General features: G+C 37.7%; 1 protein-coding gene across 9 annotated transcripts; it reads right to left on the bottom strand.

Moving 5' to 3' along the window:
* Nucleotides 1–2,552: 2,552 nt before the first annotated feature.
* RNF170 (ring finger protein 170) lies at nt 2,553–27,073 on the bottom strand. Of its 9 annotated transcripts, none has more exons than XR_010443085.1 (8): nt 17,667–17,711; nt 17,253–17,396; nt 12,298–12,373; nt 10,910–11,021; nt 9,815–9,888; nt 7,853–7,957; nt 5,817–6,149; nt 2,553–4,447 (listed from the first exon to the last, which is right to left on the bottom strand). XR_010443085.1 is itself a non-coding variant. In XM_064736034.1 (8 exons), the coding sequence occupies exons 3-8, from the start codon at nt 17,387–17,389 to the stop codon at nt 5,880–5,882; spliced, it is 774 nt and encodes a 257-aa protein (XP_064592104.1). In that variant the 5' UTR covers nt 17,390–17,396; nt 24,131–24,188; nt 27,010–27,073; the 3' UTR covers nt 2,553–5,879. The 9 variants fall into 9 exon arrangements, 8 of the variants coding, with proteins under 8 accessions (XP_064592104.1, XP_064592105.1, XP_064592106.1 ...); XM_064736034.1 differs by lacking the exon at nt 17,667–17,711 and adding exons at nt 24,131–24,188; nt 27,010–27,073 and having other exon boundaries at nt 2,553–6,149; XM_064736035.1 differs by lacking the exon at nt 17,667–17,711 and adding exons at nt 24,131–24,188; nt 26,860–27,037 and having other exon boundaries at nt 2,553–6,149.
* Nucleotides 27,074–27,077: the final 4 nt, after the last annotated feature.

Genomic DNA, 27,077 nt, shown 5'->3' with positions numbered 1-27,077 from the left:
AACCCATATGGCCAGAGTTTGAATGATAGCAAATGAGACTTGGACTAGAACAAATTTGCCAAAGTGATTGGGGAGGGGATTGTGTGTTGTGGAACCTCTCCTGGGAGGCCTCTGAAGGCAGGCTGACACCTGTAGGGACTGTTTTTTGCACAGCTAGTCCTGCCTGGGGGAAGGGCAGGACAATGAAAAGGTGGCTGCTTTCAAGCCAGCTTGTCTGGGCCTTAATAGATGTGAGACCAAAGAAGCTTGATCTCACCATTTATTGGTCATGGTGTTTCTGACACACATTACCTGTCTGCATCAGCTGGCAGACCTGACCAGCTTACCTTTTCCCAGGAATTTTACTTAATAGCAGTGTTTAAAATCTATGGCATAACAATATGGCTACACCTTATTTCAGGACACCTTAAAGATTATTTACTATAATATTCTATTTTATTGGCAAAACTCCTTGTTTGTCCGATATTTTCCAAGTAGAGGACTGTTTCTCATGATTAACAGATGATTAATTGGTGAGAGAGAAGGAGAGGGGAAAGGAACATAATTGATAATATTGAGTCCATTGCTCACTGCTGGCAGGCAACTGATGGGGGACCATGGGTGTATCAGGTGTTAGTAATAGCTTGGCTAGAATATGTTTCATGGAAAGCTGTTCAGCTTCACACTAGCATATGCTGTGCTTCACAGTCAAGAATTGTTTTCTACCCCTTCCCCCTTTTGCCTTCATTCTGGAAACTCATTTCTTCTTTTACCAAGATGGGGATAAAGCAAAACCTGAAAATAATCCACACTTTATACAGGGCAGTCAAGAACTACTTGGTAAACCACCTTTTTCAGGGATAGGCTTCCCATCATTGCATGGGATGTGTCCTTACTCTCCAGAGCAGAAGGTCACATTTTTATCCTCCAGCCTGGTTCACCATCTAGTTGCCAGGACTTGGTTCTGTCTGACGTGGTTGCTATTATGTGTGGGCTCTAAGGAGGGTCATGGTAATGAGTTTAATGCAGGCTGACCCAATATATGCCTCATCAGTTTGCTAGCTTATGACAGTTTATGTCTATGGTCTTCAGCATCCAACCAACGTGACCTGAAGCTGCTCTAGTTTAATTTCTCTTTTCCTTGCCGGATTTGGCTGTTTTGTTCATTCCCCTCCTACTTTCTTACTGTTCTCTGTAAGGACCAAAATGAAGATCACAAAACAAATTTTGATGAATCTCTTGCTTATATACTGCAACAGTTCCCACTTTACCCCTGAATATCCATTCCAGCCAACCCCTTAGTGCTTTTGCATCTCGTGACATGAATTAAGAAAAGCTCAGGACTGCAGCACAGAGAACACACATCCAGTTCTTCCAAGCCCAAATCTTCACCCTGCCTATAAACTTACAGAAACTATTTTCTGTTTGCTTACATTCTCATACACCTGGCTTTATGCTTTTGTTTGCTTGAGGATTGTTATGTGAAGGTGCTATCTGATCATCTGTACTGGTTTATCAGCCTGAAACCTCAGTGCTCATGGATCTGATGGAATGGGTTGGACTGCTAGGGAAGGACATCTGATGTACAATACGCTTCTGGGACTAAGATCTTAGAAACTTTGTAATCTTTATTTTGGCAATCATAAAGACGAAAACCACTGAGGTAACTCTAACCATCCTGACCACAGACACTACAACAAAAACAGATCACAACTGCAGAAAAGTTACTGCCTGTAGAATCCTAGGAGACAAGAGGGCTAATGTGTATGTCTCAAAAAGTGATAGCCAGATGGAGCTATGGATTGTTGGTGACAACAGCCAGGAATTATTTGTAATAATCCACTGAGAAAGAGGAGGATGTGGCTGGAGAAGAGGCCATAAGGAGGTAGGGCAGCACATTTCTGGGACAAATGTCCTAGTTCTGGCTCCTGGAGATGAGCACAACATAGCACAAGCGCAGGAATAAGGCTGAGAAGTGGGCATGGAATGTAAGAGGGGATTGACACCACCAAAGATCCCCAAAGCCATCCCCAACCCATTTCCAGAAAAGTCTAGAGGAACGGACTGCACAGGGTTGCTAATTTGCATAGAAAGTGAGACACTTATCTCCAAGGTGGGGACATTTATTTGTAAAAGGTATTCCAACCAAGCCCACATGTGTGGACATCCCCAGGACACCCCAGATGGATCAATGCTGGAGCTAGGACTGGTGACTTCTCTTTTCCTCTCTCCTTTCTTCTCTTTCTCCCGCTTTAATTCTCTCTTTCTCTCTCCCCTTTCACCTTACCCCTCTGTTCAAAACCCGCTGCCATGTGTTCATAGAGGAGGTAAGGTCCTAACTTATACCAATTTCCATGCCAAGTATGTAATTTACTAATAGAACTTTTTAAGTTTTTGTGGACCCTCTGACTTTTGTCATTCCTTTTGACCATGGGCACCTACCAATCTTGAGTACTCCCTTCCCCTCAAGGGTGGGACACCACACTTACAACTTTAATGCATGGAAGTGGAAAAAGGGGAAATAAAACAATATTGCATCCAGATAGTCAATAAAATAAAATAATTCAAGAGAATCTCTTTAACAGTAATTTATTATCATTAGAAGTAACAATAAGTAGTTTTAAATTCTTTTGTCTTAAAAATCTAGTGTAACATACTGCTACAGTTCTATGAAACTTACGGCAAAATTGTATCCCCAAACCACACTGCTGTGCCTGATCCTCACAGACATCAATGGTGTGGCACACAAATAGCACAGAAATGGATCGCTCTATACAGCGATGATCACTAGGCCTCAAGATGCTACAAGTTATTTTGTAAGAGCTATTAAGTATAATTTTTGTTTTCCTCTCTGTTAATATTGCTAGAACAATCAAATATTTCACGTAGCTTTTGGTGCCCATGTGGTCTTTTAAGAACTGTGTTTTATCCCCATACATCTTCATGCTATAGTTTTCCTTTTTAAAATTTTCCTCCCTTAGTGACATGCCTGCCCCACCACAGGAGACAAAACCACAGCAACGTTTGCAGTCACTCTGCACACAGCATCACATGTTTCCTTCACATTCTGAAACCAGTGGTCAGCCCTAACCCTTACCTTTCACATTGCTGCCAGAACAACTAAGCAGCACACAGTTCAGGAATACTACATGCTCATATTTTAATCTCCAGCTTCTTGGGAGTTCTAGAGCTTAGGTTAAACTCAAGCTAAGCACCCAAGAGAGCTAACTTATAGCTATTTCAGATTTGTGGAAAGGAGCAGTGGCCAGACGTTGCAGGACAGATGCATCTTTGCATTACACAAAAAGGCCTGAACAAGTCATAATACTGTTTATCATTGGCTTGCAGGACCAAAAAAGAACAGCCACAGGCAAGCACGCATATCACTGAAAGGAACAGTTATAATTCTGTCAAGCATTTAATGTGCTGAATTTAAGATTACAATGTTACTCAATACTCAAAAGTAAGCAGAAGTCTCTGAGTGAAACCCTTCTGGCTATCAGAAATGTACTGAAGAAAAAGAACATGGGGAAACTTCATATAGTCTTTCAGATGTGGTTTGTGTATGATTTCAGATACACAGGATCCCCTTAGATGGGATAGGAAATTTCCACATGAACTTCACAGTAGTGCACGGAATTGGGAAATTCAAAGACAACCAATCAGTAAGCAGCTTCATGTGCCCCTATATCCACTCTGGATTTAGAGAGTCATGGGAAAATTATAGTCATAGGGTAAAAGTATGGATGAAGTAGTAGATCAACAAACTCCATGAAGAAATTCTAATTATTCTACAAGAGCAGTTCACACTCTTCTCTAAGCAGACCAACAACTTAAACTCCAGGAGAAAAGAGGGTGTTAAATTTACTTAATCAAAAAAGAATTTTGGGGTTTGTTTTCAGCTAGATTTCTTGAGAAAGAAAACCCCAAAACCAAAAACAACACTTACAGTAAAACTGTGAAATCCTGTCTTACGTAATATCCTAAACTACTGTCTTGCTTTGTAAATGCATCTAACAGCTTATGAATTTCTCATCCTTACTCAATAACACCTTAAAGAGCTTTAACTGAGGTAGCCACTAAAACATCACCATACATTAGCAATGCCAACACAAGGTGAAAAGCTCAACCAAGATGCTCAAGAAAAGTCAGCTAGCATTGCTTCCAAAAATGTAATTTTCTCTCTCACTCTTTTCTTCCAAATCTTACTTACTTCCCTTTTCTCTTCTTGCCCATCTCTAACAAACAGCAACAAAGAAAAGTTTAGCTTTCCAGTTCATTTGTAAAATGTCCTCGGATTTCCAAAACGAAATTTTCAAATGAAGAATAGGTGAATTTAGTTTTAAATTAATGCCATTTAGAACACTGACACTGAAGGACAATCTGCACCCTCAATGACTGACACCTGAGGTTTCAGCTCTATCATCTTCCTGCACATGCTTAAGTTCTAGAAGCTGTAGAAAGACACCTGCAAGGGGAAAACACAGAAGCAGTGAAAAGGTCCCTTTTAAGTCTCACCTATATATGTAAACACACAAAGAATCACCTATTAATTCACTGTCTTTCAAGTACTCAAGAAGTTAAATTGCAATTATCAGTCCTCTAGCTAAAAAGTACTCATATCCTGGACCTTCATAGTCACAATCATTGCTCAAAATGAAAGCATTTTCAAATTACTTGTACAGCCATGGTAGCCTATGCTCAAATTCAACATAAAAAACAACCAGCTTTAAGGATAATTAATACCCTGGTATTCTTGAAAACACTTTCAAGAATTTTTTATGGTCCTTTATCACAGACTATTTTTCAAAGTAATTCAGAACCTCGTCTATCAACATCCAAATCAAACAACCAATCAAACAAGAAAACTCCAACTGAAAATCACCCCAATATCTATGTTGTTTAGTACACATATATTGCAGAATGTACATCTGGGTAAACATCTACACTGTACACATACAAGTACATGTACTGTAAACATCCAGTTCTGACTTCTTTTTTTGAACCACTATTTGGAATTTGAGTGTCCTCTCCAATTGGCAGAATGTTTTAATGCATATATGGAAATGCAAAGTTGCATTTCAGCCATATTGCATTGACCCAAAGCAGCCCAAAACCTCTGGTCTAAGATACATACTTGCCAAATGAAAAAGTCTGAAGAGAAAAACCATGCTCTCGCTTAAAAAAATAGAGCGCTAATGAGTGTGATGTGCCTAATACTGGTTTCTCAGTGTAGAGCAGATACTGTGTATGTATTCCCAAATATAAAAATAAAATGGTACAAATTGCATGCAACTGTACATAGTGCAGTTCAAGCAATATCAAGGTATTATCCTTATTTTCTGAAGCATGTGGACAACAGCAAACTGCAAGGTGATAATTGTAATGCGGTCCTTGGGTTTCCTCTTCCACAGAGACAAAAAAAAGCAATTTTTATTTCAAAAAACTCTAGTCCACAACAGGGAGACATCAAACAATTTAACCATGATAACTGTACTGTGAAGAATTTCTGAATTTTCTTACACATCGAGATTATGCAAAGGGCTTATTGTTTGAAGTACTTTGCTAGAACTCCTTTTTCACAAACCACAACACACCAAAGAGAGTGTTTCCTGCTTTCATTACACTCAGTTGTTAATCAGGTGGAAGTAGACAAAGGGTGGTTTATTACAACATTATAAAACTAACCTCATCCTTATGAAGCATATGTAATGCACAAATTAAAGATTCCAGTTAAGCATCACCATATACTAACCCTTTATATTTGTATAACATAACCAGCTAAGAAATTGTTACTACTGAAATCACACACAGGCACATTGCTATATCATACTTACTTTATAGTTTTCTTTTTAAAACATTCCACAACTGACTTGGCTTTTAGGTCACTTTTGTCCATTTCATCTATTTAGACGCTGTGTTACCACTTCTCTGTACATGATAGAGATATATATCAGCAGCAGAAAAATGACAAAGAAATCATCCAAGAACCCCAGAATTCCAAACAGAGCTTCAGGAAGAAAATCCAGAGGTGAAGCCAGGTACAGCAAGGCTCCAATCAAGCAGAGGAATATCCTGATGCGAAACATCCAGAAGAGGCCCCCTACAGAAAACATCTCCCTGAAAGCATGTCGCAATAAAGTGGGGAGATCCATAATTCTTTCCATAATCTATAAAGAAAGAATTTAAAAGTTAGTATGTTGCTTTAGCAACTCATCCATGCTAAACTGAAGTTTCTACTACTACATTACATCTTCGATTCTGTTAGTTTATAGGAATTAAAACAAAATCCGGGAAGAGTTAATGAGTTTAGTTTTACCAGGCAGAAAAGCATTAGAATATATACGTTTTCAAGAAACAGTTAAAATGCGCTATTCTACAATGAAAAGCACACACTTAATATACATTACGAGAAAATATACTGGCATCTATTATGAAGGAAAAGCAACGACTAATAGAGGAAAACAAATGACTGGGGAAGTAAGAAACAGCAAACAGGTTAATTGGAGTAAAATATTGATCAGAATGCAAGACAAACCAGGACTGCGAGAAAAAACCTAATAGGTAAAGTAGAATAGGTTACAGTTTTTCAGAAACACAATACCCCCTCTCCTGGTGTATAACCAGTGATTCACACAAGTTTCCAAAGGATGGATGAAGCTTCAAAGTAAACTAAAGAACCTTTAAATAAATCCATTCCTGCCTTCTTTCCATTTTGCTACTATGATTCTGCCAGCTTAGCAAGGGACTGCTCAAAAGAAAATATTCAGGTTTTTGTTGTGATGAGCAGGGAGGGATGAACTTTAAAACTTCTTTTACACTGGCTCCCTTCTATGGTAGACAGTTTCTACACAGAGTTGTTAAACTCCATATAGACTGACTTAGTGCCACAGCTGAAAAAGTTTTTGAGAAAGAAATTTTGTATGTGGTAACATTGTATAAATCAAAGACAATTTATCTAGTCCAATTAGGGCTTTAATGCAGATTTCTGGCATGACCTCAGACAGGTTACTGGGGACTAGACACAGCTCGCAGAGAGGTCTAATGGAGCCTAAAAGGCAGTTTCAACCTCTTCTGGACAAAACCCATAAACTTTGTGGTTTAGAAAAATACTCCTCCCTCTTCTGTCTCTTTGTACTGTACATTTTTCTTTTAATGTCTTTCTGCTATATCCAAATCCCATTACAAATGAAGACAAGCAGGGAGGTTATTAGCATGCGTGTGTGTGCATTTCACCTTGCAAAACAGGACACACACACACAGGAGATGGGCTCACAAGGCTGACTTTCTAACATTTGTAGAACTTTGACCACCCCCCTTAGCTATTTACAGAAGAAAAATTCTTTTTCCCGTCACTCAAAAAGGAGAAAAAAGACTGTAATACAGACTAGGGAAAAAAAAATCAAGACAACATACAGCTGTCTGAGGAGAAAGGCACAGAGTAGAACTTCATATTCTTCTTTATAATCAGTATAAAAAGACCAATGAAGTGAATATTCTTCCTTGCATGTCATTTATTTAATTAAGTATTTTTAGTGACTAATTATCAATCCTTTCAAAATAATGACTCATATCTAAAAACCAACTTAACACATAAATACTTGAGAAAACTCAAGACTTATTAGATTCTCACTTACAAGAAAAAAGTAAGTTTCCCTACATTTTCATAAATGACAAATATATAATTTTGGGTTTGGCCTAACCATTTCAATATGAATTTCCTAAAGAAAAGTTGCATAGGCCCTAAGCATCAGGAAGAGAAAATCCATATCCCAGGGAAAGGAAAAAAAAAGAAGGGGGGAAAAAACAAAAAAAATTGCTCTCAAACTCTCCTGACACTATTGACTTCCACCTAAATTTACCGAAAACTTACCGATCTGGGCTGTCCTGAAAATCTTCGATTGTAATCATTAACATCTTGAAACACTTGGGCTGCACCCTGCTGATCTTCACCAAAGAGTGGTAAGAATAGTGTTACCTAGGCACAGCAGGGAGATTATGTTACAAATGCAAATGTAAAACAGTCATCTTTAGTTAACTATATAAACGAAAAAAATTTTGGTTTAGTTGAATAGTTAATAGGAGAATAACCTGAAAATTACTAGAATGGGTACTGCTATTAGATTTTAACTAATTAATTCCTTACAGCTCCTTACAGAATATTAATTTTTAAAGAGATTGTTAAAAAAAAAGCACAAAATAACCTTCCTTTTAAGAGAGGCTTCTTAAACACCTAAATGCTTTATGTGTCATAAGTGGGACAAATGATTTGGAGAACAAAGCTAATTTACCAAATTAATCTAATTTTCTTTTCTAAATTGGAAATAGAATAAAGCAATCAATGAGGCCTTTCTTTTCCTGTTTTTAGGATTGCTTTGCATAACAACAAACATGCAGCAAAACTCATGATTTCGCATATGGATCTTCATACTGAGATGAATTAAGAAAAAGACATTAACCTTCAACTATTTTGTATGGACAGAGAACTTTGCTCTGTTCTTGGGTTAACTTTCATGCAAACATAGAGAAATAAGATATATGTGAGTATGACCTTACTCACATATATGTTATCTTTCTAGATAGGTGTTGCTGAGACTTCTATTTGGAAGCAATGTACAGGTAAAAAAAATGCAGATTATCAGGGGAAACAGGGAAGGCATAGTGCTTTAAATTATTATAGTCTTCAGAAGCTTCCTCTGTAACTGGCAACTAAATATAAATCTGTGTGGCAGTCACATTCAGAAACGAGAGCATGAGGAGATCTACATTCAACTTCTGGTCCTGTTGTATGACTAATGTTCATGTATACATCTTTCCCTTCACCATTTATAAATCAGGGTTAGAACGAATACATAACCATGCAAACAGTGCCACCTAATATACCTGTTACTCAGAGAAACATAAATGAAAAAATATATAAGGAAAGACAATAAAGAAAATAACTTATTTCCCCCTTTTCCACACCTTCCCCATCTATTATTTGTGTCTTTTTCTTCACTGGCTACACTCTAAACCTATTCATTCTCCTTCCAGTCATATCTATTTTTTTTTTCCTTCAACTGTCTTCTTACAGTCATTTGTCCTGCTGATACACACAATCAAAGTAGGATACAATGGAGGGACAAGGGCATGAGTTACATAATTCATTAGAAGTTACTAGCTCTGTAGTTTGTGCACTGTTAAAACAAAGATGTACTTTTGTTAAAACATACACTATGAGACTCACAGATCCTAAGCCTTAATGAGTTGCAGGAACATATTTCAAACTGACAATGTAAGTAAGTTGCGTAGGAAGTAAGTTAGTGCTTGCTCTACAAAGAATAAATTAATAATACATACAAGTTAAAAATAAGACCAAAATAAGAAATTGACATGGATAGGTCTTTTGGTAGGGACAGAGGGAAGAGAGAGCATATTTCTCAGGAACCAGTAGTGTGTAGCCAAACCTTTCAGATGCAAATTCTGGTAAAAGAAGTTAATAACATCTTCAACTTAACATCTTCAATCTTAAACAGAGATTTAAACTATGATCCTTTCAAGCATGAAAGGATCATAGTTTAAATCTCACAATTTTCTGTTTTCATATAGTCTTTACAGAAAAATAGCTGAGTTATCAGCGATTGCAGAACAATCTGAATTTTTGGAGCCATCTGTCAAAGCAAGAGGTTCAGAAAAACTGAATGTCCACCATTCCCGTCTCACATATCCCTCTGTACTTTTTCGGTTTCTCAGACTTCTTTATCTGCCAGCCTCACTATTGCAGCTCACAAGTAAGTGCCTTTTGGCAGGCTATCCTAGACAAAACTGACAGATCGATGATGATTTAAAATATTACCGTCTGTCTGCAGATCGGACAGCGGATGGCACCCAGCCATGAGCCATACCTCCAGTAGGCAATAATGCAGGAACCTAGTGAAGGTAAGGTACACACACATTTAAACTCCTCAGATGAAAAATGCATCACCTGAAATAATACATTTAATGGCAAAGGAAACAACAAAAAGTGTACATAAGCAGTTAAATCTACAGTTTCTGCTGTGATTTTGTGTACAGCATTCACTGAAGATACCAAGAACTAAAGTCTTCAAATTCAATGCTATTAATGAGAAAACTCCTGAACAGGTTTCACATGAATCAGTAATTTAAGGCATTATTTCTCGGAAACACAACAAATTTTTATTCATTAAGTGAAGAAGCAAATAATAAAAATTTTTGCCAGTTTAAAATGTAGAAGTCACAAAAATGCCAAGAGATGTAAAATTTATCCTAAAAACTTGGCTTTATCGTCATCAGTTTCAACAGATGAAGGCAAATATAAAAATGTAAGTATTTTATCTGTTTTCCAAAATTGCTTGTTTTTCATTTAAACAACTGGGCATGGTATATGCTATATAACTCAAAAAAAAAAAAACAGATGGAAGAATTCTACTGGGAACCTGAAGGAGAAGAAGCAAAATGCTACACAGGGTGTCAGTATATAAATATAGCCTCAACAAACCACAAAACCAAACACTTTAATCAATTTTGCACTTACTTATAATTCTGCAGAACTTCCAAGAAAAAATATTTTGTGAAATAAAGAATATTTTATTATTTCTAAAACAGTTTTTTAAAAAATGGTACATTCCCAAATGTTCTTCAACATCTTGAGTTTTTTACTAAACTGGAAACAAATTATACTCTTCGACATTTTAAAATTAAACAGTTTCATTCCTGATAGCATAGAAAACAATGCTGCACACTCTTAAAGTAATTGTTTATTCCTAAATGTATTTTCTCAACTATTTATAAAAAAATTATTTATTTTGCAGATGCAATGCTATACAGTTAAAAGGAAACAAAGTTTTGATTTAGGATGCCTGAGCTAGTGCCAAAAGTTTGTACTTCTGTTCTGTTTTTAACTTTGGTGCTAGGAGCTTTTCTTGCTTACCACAGAAGAGATGTCCACAGTTTGTTTCTATAGGAAACGTAGCCTGTTGCAAACAGACTGGACACGACATATCTGTATAGAAGCGATGCCGATCACCAGCAGTAGCATCCTGCTGGAACAGCAGGAAAACACAAAGTGTTGGAGATACTATGTTATATAAGTCTACTGAGTTCTAAAAAATAATAAATTGGTGTTCATTCACTATAAGTCAAACACAGAACTATGTGAAATGAGAAATATATTTAAATGTAAAAATTAAACATGGTTAAATGCATTGATTCAATAAGCACGTTCTTGTGACAGGACCATTATTTTCCCTTCATCTGTTAAAAAAGTGTGTGCTTCAAACCAGTTAAAGACCACAAAGGAGGAACCTCCTTGGTCCTTCACAGTGAGTCAGGTTAGACACGCTAGAGCATGAATAACAAACTTGGATCTATATTGTTGCTTCATTATCCTGAGTAGTTCTGTCCAGAGCCAGGTAACCAAACTGCGTTGCTTACCAGTTGCAGCATTTAGTGTTTCCAAGCCCAAACACAGATATCAACTTGCGTATGTCACTGTCATGAAACCGTTTTTCTCCCCATTTTGCCGTATTTGTCTTCCATATAAATATGCACTGTCATTATTTCAAGACATATCATGATACAAGACTTTTCAATATTCTCCAAAAGCATGGCATAGACTCTACCTGTTCAACTGGATGCCGTCACAGAATCATTGAATGGTCAGAGTTGGAAGGGCTTTAAAGATCACTAAGTTCCAACTGTCCTGCCATAAGTAGGGACATCTTCCACTAGACCAGGCTGCTCAGAGCCCCATCCAACCCTGCCTTGAACATTTCCAGGGATGAGGCATTCATAACTTCTCTGGGCAGCCTGTCCCCAGTGCTTCACAGAAAAGAATTTCTTCCTTGCATCCCCCTAGGTTCTTTCAGTTTAAAACCACTACTCTCTGTCCTGTGACTAAAGGCTTTGCTAACAAGTTCCTCTCTGTCAGTCTGTGCCTGGCTCCTGTTGCTGTGCCATTGTTCTGCTACACACTGCTTATCAGTCTAAACATCTACCCCTGTCCTCTCTCAGCAAACTGTACTCCAGATTTCCTTTCCTTTACCAGGAACATTCCAGGAAGCACACAGCATAATCTAACATACTCCACCTTGTGGCAAAAGCTTATTTGAAAAAAGAACCAGCCAAAATTTAGTTTTAATTCCTTGATGCATCCATTAAAAAAGGGTACATTATCCCATTACTTGATGGATTTTAAGGATGCCTCTGTACAGTAAGTAAGCTCCCATAACTTTCAAGATCATCTTCTTCCAGAACCTCAGAGAAGACTGCAGCATCCCACATCAGAGAGCTGAATGATGCCGACACTTGGTACAGCACCTGATCAGTCTGAAGCTGCTGACGAAGAGCTCGCACTAGCTCTTGATTTTCTGGGTGTATGTTCTGATGTTCATTTCTGTGAAAGGAAATACAAGCAATAAAAAGCTCTGTGATCCCACATTGAAAAATAACTTACTGAAACAAATATGAAACCTGAACAAAGGGCAAAAAACCATTATTTCCTGCTATAAAGGATTTTAAAGGAAGTACACAAATAATAAGGGAAACAGGAATTTATTCTGGACACTTGGACACTTAAAGCTGCACAGCAGCAGGATTTTTCAAAGACTCCACAACCAATCATTAATCATGTTAAAATTAGATTTTAATCTGAGAAAAAAATTAAGCTTCGAACCTAAAAAAATGAAGTAGCTTGAAAGCTTTTTAATTAAAGACACGTTTTTGTCTCCATTGCTAGTTTCTTATTTGTTGGTCTACTCAACAAATTACTCAATAAATTACTAGTTTTTCACTCACTGCCTAAGTCACAGAGTTGGAACCTCCTAATTACTTCAATTTTATCTGCTACATGACATTTGCATAAGAAGGGGTAGACAAACTTACATTTAGAATATTGAATTTATGTAACTATCAGCAGACTGGATATAAAAAGAAACCACTCTTTTAAAATCACTCTTTTTTAAAAAAAGAAGATTCTACAGGCAGGCAAACTACAGGTTAGATATGCCAAGAGGAATCATTGGGAAGGGTCACACTGAAGAAGGAAGGATGGATATATTACAAATTTGAAATTCAAAAGCATAATGGGACAGATTTGAAATTAAAAATGTGCTGACAGCAATCAGAGGTGTTGAGCTACAATAAATATGAGTCAATAGCATATGAATTTTTATGTTTTATTAATTCATATGGATTTGAATGATGATACATTCTGCTGAGCACTCTTGAGGTCTCAGCTGGATTCTGTTCACCATTTTGGGCTAAATGCATAGAAACACATAGAGAAGTTGGAGAAAGTTCAGAAGATAATAAGAACTACTGCCCACATTTTTTATACATTAGAGAAAGACTTAAGAAATGTCAGTTTATATAGAAGACTGTTCATGGAGTAAAAAGGGGACAGAAAAAGTCTTTCATTCTAAAAATATGAGCAATTATTTCCCACAGTTATCTAAGGCTTGTAGAAACACATTTCTAACTACATAATGTACAAAATCAGACAAGATAACCTCAGGCTACTTTGATTCATCCCTGACTAAAAGTTAAATCAAAAAACAGGTTGCAATGCTTCCAGGGATATTGAGGTAAGCTGACCATCTGTCAGAGATGGGGCTGGACTGGCTGAACTTTCAGGACATTTTCTGGTTGCAGTTATATTATATAATTTCCTCAGTGGCTCTAGAAGCTTCTGCAATATTTTCCTTCAGGTAATGTGGACAATCATAGTATTGCATTATTGCTCAAATGCTTATTGTGTTATTGCTAAAATGTTTAACATTTTGTCTGCCTCATTCTTTTTTCAAAGAGAAATAGACAAGTCCCATATTTTTCATGCTAATATTTACATGACTATCTGTAAAAAGAAAATTTATTTAATACTAATGTGGGTGACATATGAAAGTTATATGATAGAAAGCCTGTATGAAAACCCTTCTTATGCACCCTTGGTCTCCATGAATCAGATTTTGTGGATGTTGTCTGCCATACATATTATATGTATAGAAGTATTTTTCTGTTTAGATGCTACAAAATAAATGTATTTCACATCTTCAGCTTGCCAGAATGTCTGATATATATTGAAGTCCAATTTGATTCACACACAAGTGCAAGGCATGAATTGTAAGACAGTTTATTCTGATTTCTCCAAAAACAACTAAATTAGCAGTAGCAAATTTGCTACTGCAAGTGTTCATTTACATGACCTTACCCTGGTATAACATACTATGCCAAAATCATGAGAGCATTTGCAGAGCTGCAGGGGTACACCATGTACAGTCACTTATGCATAAGAGAGTGATGTAGCTGAAAACCATGCAATGTTCAGGAAGGGACAGGCAGGGCTCAAGGCATATCAAATTTATAACTTCTGTCATGCAATTAATGTAAGAAGATAACTGAAATAAATGAAAACCAATATGGTGCCATGTCATTAGAGGCATTATCAAACACAAGCCAGAAAGAAATAAAGTTAGATGCAAAAGCCTTTTATTTCCCTATTTCTGACTGCTAGCATGCCAAAACTTGAGGGAAAAGGTCCCATGATGTGGAAAGATTTGTATTATGTACCACAGAGGGCCCAGCCAAACTATGATTGGAAGGAAGAAGACTCATTCAGTGTGCAGTCTCACACAAGGAAATAGAGGGACAGTACTTAAGGGGACTGGCACATCACTGTGCAGTGATGGACACTGTTAAATTCTAAGGACTAAGATCTCACTTCTGCTGAAAATAGTGACTTGCTCCTATAATCAAACCATATGATGGATAGAAAAATTAGATTAAAAAATCTAAACCTGTAGACCCATAAACATGGAAAAGTTAAGTCATCTAGGTCAAATCCCTTGTAGGGAATTAAAGGATCAGGATTCCTTTAATTTGCTGAATACACTGAATTTTCACAATCTCATTTGTAATGTGACAACCTACTCACCAGTTTAAAAGATGATGGAAAAAATCTGGCTTCATTTTATCAAAATTTATAACTCAAAAGCATACAGGCGTCACAAAAGTATCCTATAGTGCCTGAACTACACATCTGCAACTTGTTACAAATGTTAATTATGGCTTGTAAGTTTCTCCGCAAGAAGCATGAATGAAGCCTTGATGTGATGCTTCATTGACTTCTTTCACCTGGAAACAAGTACAACAATTATATCCCTTAACAGTTCTTTCCATATTCTGTTTCTGCCCCCTAATATCTACTGCAATACATACTCCTTGCTGCTCATTTCCCTTTTGATTCAGCTCCTGCAGCTACTCATCACCTTGTAAGCTTTCCTTCCTGTTTACTTACCCATGACCTGTTCCTACCCAACTTAAGTTCAGTTCTGCTGATACAGAAACATGAAAGGCAAAGAAAAAAACTGGGGTAATGAACACCATATAAGCAACACAAAGGCCACTGTACTGTCTAAGGTAACTAGAGAAGAAAAAGAAAATACTCTTTTTCTTCCTCACTTCCCCCTCTCTGCTAAATAAATTAAAAGTACTATAATTTTTGTACTGTACCAATTTTCTATCATACTATGCAGATTTTGAGGGCAACAATACAAAGGAGATAGATGAAGAGTGCTCCTGAATAGAGACAATTTCAAAAGGTACCAGAAGGCAGAGCAGGGAGCTAAGAGGATACTGGTAAGTCTTTCAGTTGTCAGTCATAGAATCACAGTCACAGAATATGCTGAGTTGGAAGGGGCCCATCAGGATCACTGAGTTAGACTCCTGGTCCTACGTGGACTGCTCAAGCCACATATGCACGAGAGTATTGCCCAAACACATCTTCAACTCTATCAGGCTGGAGCTGTGACTTCCCTGGGGAGCCTGCTCAACCTTCTGGGTGAAAAACTTTTTTCTGGTATCGTAACCTAAATCTCCTCTGACTGAGCTTCACGTGTTTCCTCAAGTCCTGTCACTGGCCACAAATTATACAAAGCAGACCTCCAAAGTCTGGAAGCTTTGTGTTTTCAGTTTGTTTGCCTCTCCAGAAAATAAACCATCAAGGCATGTAACAGGATTCACAGTCAACTTTTTACCTACCTCGTTACTCTGCAGAGACAGTCGATAATTAGCGTTATCTTCCTCCCTAAGTAACTCCTCATAACTGACGCATCATCTCCCTGAACTTAATTCTGACTGAACTCCTGCTACTCTTGTCCACTCTCACAACTGCTGACCCTTGTTCCACTCACTTTTTGTTTAATATTTCTTACTTGCCTTTCTAGAGTTCAAAAATAAAGTGTTAACTTTTAAACTAAAAGTCACAAATGCCAAAAATGTCAATGTGAAGGACAGAGAAATCATAACAGAGCAGATAAAAAAGAGGCATTATTAAAGCAATCTGAGTAACTGAAACAGCATCGGGAAAAAAAAAGGCAAAGCGAAGTGAATGCCTTTCTTAAGATTCTTTTGTGATCTCCTGGTCCTTAACAGCAGCACTGCCTTGCAGTCCAACCAAGTTTTTCTACTTATAGCCTATTTAGTAGCTTGCTCTCAAGTAACCCTACCTTAGCAATATTTCTCACATGGACATATCTTCTTCAAGTTCCATGATGCCACTGTGTCACTAAAACTGAGTTCCCTTGGTTTTGAAAACTGTTCTCTGTTCAGAGGTTTACACACATCAATAAGAAAATAAAACAAAACAAAACAAAACAAAATAAAATGAAATAAAATAAAGCCAATCTGAAGCTCATTTTCCCAAAACACATAGGCTAAGATGTTTGTTCGGATGCAAAGAAAAACTCTGAAATAAAAATAAGCTTTGATGACTTCATCATTAAAGTTACTGAATTCTGAACTTAACATTTTCCTGTATGGAATGCACATCGCAGTCCACTGTTGTACAGCATACTCATTTGAAAAACAAAAAAATCAGTCAATTTATTTGGATTTGGGCTGTTGTTTGTTTGCTTTCTTGGAAGGAGACTTCAGCTAGAACATACATAGGAGGAATATATCCAATTTTAATCTTGGAGTCGTTGACAAATCTGTACTTTTTAATCAAATACAACTGTTGCGATACAGACTGTGAATTTAACCATTTTCAGTCTTAATGAACGATGAACACTACTAAGTTTGATTATCTGAAGATATGGAAGAGTTGAACTCCACTTTTGATTTTAGCTGTACCAAGCAATTAGTTAAATATAGTAAGCAATCAAACAACCACTTCCTTACTGTCACAAAATCACAGTTTTTATGCACCAATGCACGCAATTGCGAAGAAAGTTAGGATTTTTATCAAAAATGAGTAATTCCCCTCAACACATTCTCACCTTAAAAGCGTATATACCAGAGCAGCAATGAAAGTGAAACTGAGCACAACTGCCACCAGTACCTGGTCACTTACTCCTTCTATAACTGAATCATTATCTAGCTTCAAACTCTGAACTTCTGCTTGGTGACTGGCCATCACAGCTCTAAAATGAAAAAAAAAACAAGATATAGATACATATATTAAAATGTATGTGTCATGCCTTGTTATGTGCACAGATATTTTAAACACAGTTACAAACAATATGTAAACAGAACAGTCATTGTTGGGAGAAAAGAGTGGTACAAAAAGAAGGAATGTATCCATTTTTAACAAACACTGAGTTTGCTGTAGAGGTCTTATGCAGTAGCAAACAAATCTTAAATGTGTTATGTGTTATGATTTAAACATTAAAAAAATTAGTCAGATAGTTTACCTTGAAATCTTTATAAGATAAATTGCATAGGAATAGGTCATTACTGAGCCGTCCATATTCTAAGGACTGTCTATTGAAAAAAAAATTAAAAGACTGCATTATCAAGAATTTTAGCTATTACACACCTCATCATTCCTGGTAGGCTAAGCCAACACAGAAACTTAACTTTCACCACTTACATGAATGAAAAAACAAGGACATCTTGGTTTTAGTGTTAAATGCTCATTTTGATACACAGGAATCACCCAATACATTTTAAACTTCATTTCCGTTTTCTGTGCATTACCAATCTTTAGCTGGAAACATGGGGAAAACTCGAAAGAAAAATAGTATTATCCTTAGTTAGACTCACTTGTTTTACATTTGTTTCACATTTGTAGCCATCAGTGTCTAAGGTTAACATTTATTAACCCAGAGCACTAACCTACAGCTGGAGACGTGAAATAAAATAGTTTCCAACCCACTGCTGAATCATTGCTGTTGCAATCAGGAAGTGAAATGAACTATGGCTATGAATATTACGAAATCAGAACAGTGAAACTAACTCTGTCAAATGACATGAAAAGTTATATTGAAGCTCTGTCCATGCACAATTGAAGTATTTCCCATGAAGCTGTCATAAAATCCCACTAATGGTTTCTGAAGGCATCAAGACTGGTATCTTTTTCTGCATCCTAGTCCAGCTTGCAAGCTTTCATCAATGTTTCACTACACTCCACAGCTCCTGTGTAGTTTTTAATTTAAACCTTGCTGTCTAGAAAATATTACCAAACACCCTCTGGCCCTGAATTAATTGCAAAACTGAAATGGAGTACAAGTCATCAGGATTTTAGTGGATACCTGTAATGACTACCCTGACAAAATTTCAGCATGTCAGTCTATTGCTAATAAAAAAGCATAATTTTTCCCTAAGACAGCTACTCTCACCCTCCACATTTTTTCTAGTATAAGCAGTGGAGCTTTTTTCAAGCTTCCTCACGTTGGTGGCAGCAGCCTTCTGTAGCAGGAATACAGGAGAAGTTGATACATTCTAAGAGTATTGTTAAGAAGTGTAAGTGGTATAAGTAAGTACCATAAGACCAGAGCAAACTTGCGGAGAACAAGGGGAGATTTCATTAATTGTTGTATTTTTGGGCTTTCCCTGTGAAAGCTAAAATGGAATAATGAAGCATACATGAAGCGAAACAATAAACTAAGTTATCCTAAGTGTGCCAACCTGAACTGAGACTACTATTTCTGTAAGTATAGTCAAGTTTTTGCTAATTACAGCTTTCAACAAGCAACTGTGTCACAGTATTTGGAAAGAGTAACTTCTTTCAAAGGTGGAACACCAGTGACTCATAGAAAGGCATGTTTAAAGTAGGTCAGTGTTTACACACGTTTCATATATACTAAAATGAAAGACCAGATCTTTGTGGAAAGGTCTTACATAGGAACATAGGCCTACACAAGGAGTTAGAGCATTTCTCTGCATAGCTAGTTGCACAATTACATTCCTATAGCTAAAGCCATGAGGTTAAGATGTGAAATTTTTCTGAGCAGTGGTTCCCTGGTGCTGAGGATCTGGACTGGCAGGTGTGCTGTGATGCCTCCTTAACCCAACATTACCTACCTATATACTTAAGTTCTTTGCATATCCTGTTCTGAAGTAGCTTCTCTTTCTTACACTGCATCATTCTGAGACAGCCATTTTCCACAACTGTGCATGCTAATATCTTCCATTTCTATATTTTTCCTCCTTAAGTATCATTATCAGTTGACTAATTTTTTACTCTGTCCCACTGTTTTTTCCTGGGTTGACCACTCAGAACAAAATCAGACATATATTCCAAGGAACTGGTATAATTCCTTCCTTGCTCCACATCAGTTCTGTTAGAATACACCAACATGCCAATGACAACTACATCCCATTAAGTATTACCCAGGGTTTTGGGTTTGGTTTTTTTTTTCAGAAATGCCTATTGTGTCGGAGAGGTACAGACAATTTAACAGTACCTTTGGAAGGCAAGCACTTCCTATATTAACACCTGAACTTCCTCTGTCACTGCTTGCTTGACGCACTTGGAAAACAACACCAAGATTATCAATATCAAACAAATTTAAATCAGTTTCCCTCAACAGCCTTCAAGACATCTACTCCAGCTCTTTTTCTGTATGTTCCTTGCAACAACACTCCAAATTCTTATCTGCCTACCATCAATAGCATTCACTGCATCTGCTTGTCTTAATTTCTGCTCACTCATCTTTCTTGAAATACCAAACTAAGTTGCCAAAGTTAGCATCAGAACATGAAAACGAAATACACAGATCCTCACTTTGTCTTCCTTCCTGCACATAATGCAAGTTACTTATATGTACTTCAGCCCTTCATTTTGAAACATATATGACTTTCCCAATAACATTTTTGACATAAGCGTAGTGTACAAGAAAAATTATTGCACAGTCTTTTTCTCTGCATAAACACCCTGAGACACTTTGTCTTTACTTATGTATCAATACTGCAAAGACTATATAGAGGAGGGGTGGAATCTGCCTCAGTCTCATTCCCAGCTGCTTCTATCACTGAATTCTAGAGAGGACAAACTATCAATGCTTAATGTCCATGTTGTTCATATTTTAATTTACTTGCTGTTTCTGGACAGCTAACAAGTGCTCTGTATATTTTTCTTATTACTTCCAACACTTTCTCTCAATAAGATCATTGCACAGGAGAGCTGACAAGACTTGTGTAGACTAGGTACTACAAAACAGAGGGTATCACTTCAAAAGAGCCAATACATATTTTCTCTGAATTCATGCCTCAGTAGAGACAGTACAAATCTCCTCCTCCTCCTACCTCTAAGACAGCATGTTAAAAATGCAATGTCTACAAAGAAAATGTTAAAATACGCTAATAGAAAAAATGTCTGAAGGAGGAAGTAATTTTGTGATTTCAAGGCTATCTTGAATGTTTTCAAACAAAACACCCAGAACTGGAGGCTTGCAGTTCATGTTTCTTCAAGTGCAACTACAACAGCCAAAGAGTGATCTGCAGTGGTTTGAATGTATGATAACTAAAAACAGCTTCTAAGAAATCTCACCTCACAGTGAGTGTGTTCAGCAATTGTTGCTCTTTCAGCTGGTGCAACTAAGAAGCAAGCTATAGGACATTTAAATAATGTAATGAAGACTCAGTCTTTGGAGACAGCCAGCCTTGATAAAGACCAGGTATGTGTCAGAGAAATCTTCCAGAACCAGATTTTATTACCTATATCTAACCACTCCTAAAACCAGATTTTATTACATATATCTAACCACTCCTAAAATAGTCACTGTTAATAATTTGATGCAATTCAAGAGTGAGTTAGTATGGCTCATACTAAATTCCATCCATTGATTCGTTACATTTTTCCAGTTATGAAAAAATGACAACATTTCATCAGCCTTTTCCTCAGACAATTATTTTCAGATCTGGGTTCTACATCACAGGCTTTTCAGACATTAAATTATTTTAAAGGTTTTCTTTCTTTCTTTTCTGTAGGTTACTTTGTTTCTGTCTAAAATTGCAAAGAAGGTTTGAATTATTTTCATTGCTCTGTTTCTATTTTTTAATACAATAAATTATTTCCTGTCTACACTAGCTCTGAGAAAAGTACCAACTGTATAAGATTACTTCAGTGGAAAAAAGGCAGTAATTGAAAATATATTAAATTTGGATAAATGATTTCTGGTTATACTTAAGAATTTTTTACTTTTGAGCCATTTCATAAAGATGGTTTTCTTAAATGCAAGCATAACTCCAGCCTATGAGAGGATGAAAACCAAGCAACATCTAATAATACTCACATCAAAACTGGAATTCATACAACTAACTTCAGAATTTTAAAAATATCAATCACAAACTTAAAAACTGACAAAAATGCTGGGCCTTTTTCCTACTTCAAAAGCAACACCACCAAAGCCCAAATCTTAAATTCCAGGTTTATTTAATCTTCAGACTACTGGCACTTTGCTTCAAGTAAAACAACACAGAAAATGGGGCAAAAGACAAGAGTTCTTGATGGCTAGAGAGTATAAACAACCTCAGAGTAAATTCTCCACAAAAGGTTTTGCAATAGAAGGGAATGCAATTTACTGTTTGTAAAATCATACCGTTTTATTTGTAAATCTGTCAGTAATTAATCATCTGTACAGAAAATCATCTTGTTTATTGTAAGTTTTTCTCAGAGTGATCACTGACAGAAGGTAACACTAATTTATTTTTTTTTACATTTCAAGAGTCTACAGACCTTTTTAAAGTTACATTTTCCCCTCTGTAGTTATGTATGAACAATGCATGCAGATTTAAGCAAAAAAAAAAGAGAACTATAATGAGCAATACTGCAAGAACAATGGCTTTTATTCTTGGAAATTCATACAGAGCACATTGAAGTGTGAGGGAATTAAGACATATACCAGCGTGGATGTATTATTTCTTAATTTTTCAGATCTGAAAAGTATTGTTAGGACTTTCAATGTTCAACATAAAGCACCGCTACAACAATGCCCTATGCCATGACTCATAAAAACAATCCAGTCTTTACCATGATATGTTAAACAGCTGTCAGCTATCCAAAGTCAGAACTTTTCCCATCGTTTTCTGAAGTATTTGAACTTTTCTGAGTTTATCAGGGAAGCACCATATGATAATATACTCTTAAAACCACAGAGATTTTGAGGACCCACTACCAAAGAAATGTGCCAGCACAGTGAAAAAGAAATATGAGGCTCTCTTGATGTCTGAGAAGTAAAAAATGGGGTAACACACAAGCAATACTTGTGTGATGTGAGATACAAGTTATTAACCCTACTGTATTGACTTTGTGAGCCTGATACAATTTGCTCAACATCTGAAAGTAATTTGGATAACAATGTGTCCTTTACGGGATAGGCTGGGAATGAACTGGATAAAAAAATAGAGTTTTGGATTTTCATTTATTTCAGTTTTATTTTGAGTGTTTTTCTCTAGATGCAGTACAGCCACCATCTGTTCTTCAAAAAATTATAAGTTAATTATAAAGTGATGGTGGGCCACCGTGCAAGCCAGAACCTGTAATTCCTTTTGCCAGTTGCCTTTCATTAGCAAAAGCATCGCTCCCACCCTTTGAAAAAGCTGCTTAATTTGTAGAGGTTGTGTGTTTTCCAGGATAAGTTAATTCATCTCCAACTAGTCAAACACCACAAGTAACACTTTCTTGAGAACAAAAAGGCTTTAACTCCTCAAAATTTTCTTCTATGTAAGATAAACAAACAAAAAATTGGTTTCATTTTATAAAAAAGTTTCTAATGAGATTGTCCTGTTTCAGACAATATAAACCAACTTTTAAGAATTTAAGCCTGTTAAAATAGAGCATGCTTATTCTGTAATCTACCCCCTGAACAAATATTAGCTTATGTTGAAATATCTATAGGGACAAATTTAGCACATTTTATTTAAGAGAAAAGCAGGCAAAAATTCCCAAAATAAACACAAACTCTTAAATGTAGGGCAAAAATTGAGACCTGTCTCATCAGAAACTATCTAATTACTTCGTGCTCCAGTGCAGGACCAGGTCATGGTCCCTCTCTGTCATTGACAATGGGACTTTGGGAATGGACTTGACTCAGCAAACTGAATCCTACAGTTATTTGTGCATTCTGTCTTTAAAGGTCCAAAGATATGCCCAGACTGCATTCAGAAACAATTAACAACAGCAGGCATGAACTACACATCATGAACAGTGGAAGTGTTGAAGACTCTCTGAGTTTACTAGCCTAAATCCTAAGGTGATAGATTTTGTCCAGGTTCCTTTGTGTACTAAAGTCAGGCTTTGAAGAAGCGGTGTAGACAAATATAACTTTATAGAACAGAAATAATGGAAATGATTGATGGCATACTTAGAAAAAGTGTTTCTTGAGGAAACAGGATTTATTAACCTTTCATTTTTGTGACCACAAAATGTCTTACTTTTATAAAGCACCAACAACAATCTCTAGTACTAAGTATCCCCCTACACTGTAAAAATCAGTGGGAGAAAATCCAAAGGGCACATTTACTAATGGAAATTAAAAAAAAGTCTATAATATAGCAACATATAAGTTGATGAGATATATATATTCTGTGACAAGGCTGTCAAAACTGACTTGAGATTATCCCATTAGAATTTCATGCAGTCTGCTAATGCATCATTATTATGAGTTTGCATCAACTTTGGGTTTACAAATAAGTTCAGCTGGTACAAGAAATACAGCCAAACTCAGCTGTATAATATTCAGTTACATGCTTACCATGAACTACCTTTGCTTTCAGGACTGTGCTGACTACATTCAAGTGTATGCATACCCTTTGCAAAAGAGAATGGAAAAGGTCTGAACAGTCTTGCTAAGAGAGGGGAGAAGGCAATTTCAATAGGCAAACAATGATTTTGTTGAGTATATGTTACAAACTGACCAACTGAGACACTTGCCTGATAAAGCAGATTTCTGCAGGGTCTGAGGTCAGCAGTCTCTGAGGCACATTTTTTCCTAAAGAGAAAAAAAACCAAAAGAAGAAAAGAGAAAGTAGATATTCTACTTTTTCTGATGGAATCATGTTTTGCAAATTAAAAGTAATGCAGCTGCAAACAACAGGTGCAAGGCTGTGAGGGAAAATAATCCAAAATGAATATATCATTCTACTAGGAAAACAAAATATCTCAAATAATTTTTCTCCTGAGTCCAAAACCACATGAATGACTTGGAGCAAGAAGACATGCAATGCCCTGTTTAGCATTACTATTCTGAATATCTGCATGGGCGATGTATGATTTGTGTAAAACAATTCCTAACAAAGTTTTCCACCACTTTGTAAGGCAAAACCATACTGAAAGGTACAGAGTTCTGAACAAACCAGAGGGTGGAACTGAATTCATATGCAGGTAGGAGCATGAGAAAGAGCTTGCGCATGCCTTCAGCTTGGATTCCTGACTTTCCTGGTCAGGCAGGAAGAAAAAGAAAATACTGTCACTTCATTATAATAATGTTTACTGGAATATGGTAGTACTTCAGCTAAGCATGAGGAGGCTTCATATCTCTCTTAGGAAAGGTGCCCAGTGATTCCTTGTTGTAGAAAGCGCTACCTCCATACACAACCTCATATCTAAAACAGACAGCAAGGCAAAAAAGTAATACAGTATTTGTTTGCGTCAACAAAATACAAGCTACACCTCGTGGCAATGGGCAAAGCAGAGTGGGAAATGAGACACAGAGAAAGATATGCTAGAAAAGCTTAAACCATGTAATGTACCTGTGAAAGCTGTCAAAAGTACCAAACATGTTGCTTAAAGCACACATTAAAACTTGGAATGGAAAGTTGGTAGTTGTGCAGTTCTCTAAAACTTTAAATTCATCCTGAAACTGAAAGTTACCCTTAAATGAAGACAGATTTTGTTTATAACTTACAGAGCAGATTATACAATGAGATCAGTAAGAAAGTACTTTCCTGGGAAAACTTGAAACTTTTCATAGCTCCTACAATACTCTACAGTTCAAGAGAAGCTCACATAAAGGGAGCATTTAGCTTTTCTCCATGTTACTAATTCATTAAATGGAAAAAATGTGAGAAAAGAGGGAAAACAGTGGCAGTTTCACATCTGTGACCCTTCCTGTTTATACAGCCCTCCACTGTTATCAGAGCTTTGTGCCTGCTCGTCCATGTCCTTGCATGCCAGGCTCATTGCTAACTGATAGGGAACTGCAGAACTTATCACGATGCCACACACTCTCATTGCAAACTTCAAATAGTCCAAAATCCAACACAGTACTGTGTGAGAGAGAAAGAGTTGCTTGAACTCCTCAGGTGACCCATTTGCAGCATGATGGAGAGTTCCTCTGGCTGGGGCATGGCAAGGATGCAGGGGCACCCTGGCCACAGACAGACTCCTTGTTTTTGAGATAAAAAATTAATTAATTACCTAAAGAATCACACAGAACCAACTAGGCTGGAAAAACCACTGAGCTCATCAAGTCCAATCTAAGACTGAACACCTCCCTGTTAACCACACCATGACACCAAGTGTCATGTCCAGTCTTTCCTTGAACACCCATTGGGATGCTGACTCCACCACCTCCACGGGCAGCCCATTTCAATATCTAATCATCCTTCTTCCTAGTCACCACTTGCTACTAGTTCTAAGCAAGTAAGTCATAGAACTGTAGAATGTTAAAGAGATTGGAAAGAACCTTAAAGATCATCCAGACCCAACATCCCGATGCCACAGACAGGGACACCTCTCACTAGACTAGGTTGCTCAAGTCTTATCCAAACTGGTTTTGAACAGTGCCAGGGGTGGGGCATCCACAACCGCCTTGGACAACTTGTTCCAGCACCTCAACACCCCTGACAGTAAAAAACTCCTTCCTGCTACCTAGCCTAAATTTCCCTTCTTTAAGTTTAAACCCATTACTCCTTGTCACTACAGTTCCTAACAAAGAGTCTCTCTCTGACTTCCCTGCAGACCCCCTTCCAATACTGGTAGGTTGCCTGTTCATTAAATTTACTACAGCAGAGCTTCGTTGAAAAGAAGCTAACAAGTCATTGTCTTGTCCAAAAACAGAGGAGAACGTCGTCAAGGCTGCTCCATACACAAGCCAAGCCACACTAGATACTAAGACTATGATATGTCTGTGAGTTCAGGGTCATTTCCCACTCCAAAAGGAGGAAAACTTTGTAGGGGCTGCTTCAGTCACAAACAGAAGGAAGTCTGCGGGTGAAAGGTCATTTTTCTACTCCAAAATGAGAGAAAAACCTTGTAGGGATCACTCCACCCAGAAGCCAAGCCACATTCCACACCAATATGGGTAACGCCTGTGGTACACCATCCTCACAAAGCCACACTGCCAGCCCCGCCGGACACTCTCCTGAGCAGCTCCTCTGCGCCAAGACACACACACACACACAAACACACACACACTAACACGCACACGCACGCATACACGCACACACACACACATACACGCACACACACGCGCGCACATACACACATACGCACACACACACAGACACACACAAACACACAAACACGCACACACACACGCGCACATACACACCCACGTACACATACACACAGACACAGATACAGACACAGACACAGACACAGACACAGACACACACACACACACACACGGAACCGGGGGAAGCACTGCACACCCCTCCTACCCGAGGGCCCGGCGGCGTACGAGGTGCCTCGGCGGGCACGCAACCGAGGGACTCGCGTCTCCCGGACCCTCCCCAGAGCCCCCTGGCCGGCTGTGAGGGGCGGACAGCCCAGCCCGGTGCGCTGCGGCCCCGCCCGCGCCCCCGCGGTACCTCAGCCACCGCTCGCCGCCGGCCTCGCGGCCCCGCCCCGTCCCCCCGACGCCGCCGGGTCGCGCCGC

Source organism: Zonotrichia leucophrys, chromosome Z (assembly GCF_028769735.1).
Source record: "Zonotrichia leucophrys gambelii isolate GWCS_2022_RI chromosome Z, RI_Zleu_2.0, whole genome shotgun sequence".
Taxonomy (NCBI): Eukaryota; Metazoa; Chordata; class Aves; order Passeriformes; family Passerellidae; genus Zonotrichia; species Zonotrichia leucophrys.
Note: the sequence above shows the minus strand (reverse complement) of the source record. Positions and strands in the feature narration are given on the sequence as shown.

What these genes read in the sequence shown, in the direction of transcription:
- RNF170 (XM_064736032.1), bottom strand. Translation starts at nt 17,707, where the DNA reads ATGACCTATTCCTATGCAATTTATCTTATAAAGATTTCAAG. An exon ending in CTGGTATATACGCTTTTAAG is followed by an intron (nt 12,374 to 17,252) that starts GTGAGAATGTGT and finishes TTCCTTTCACAG; the next exon opens with AAATGAACATCAGAACATAC. An exon ending in CTGTGGACATCTCTTCTGTG is followed by an intron (nt 9,889 to 10,909) that starts GTAAGCAAGAAA and finishes TACCTTCACTAG; the next exon opens with GTTCCTGCATTATTGCCTAC.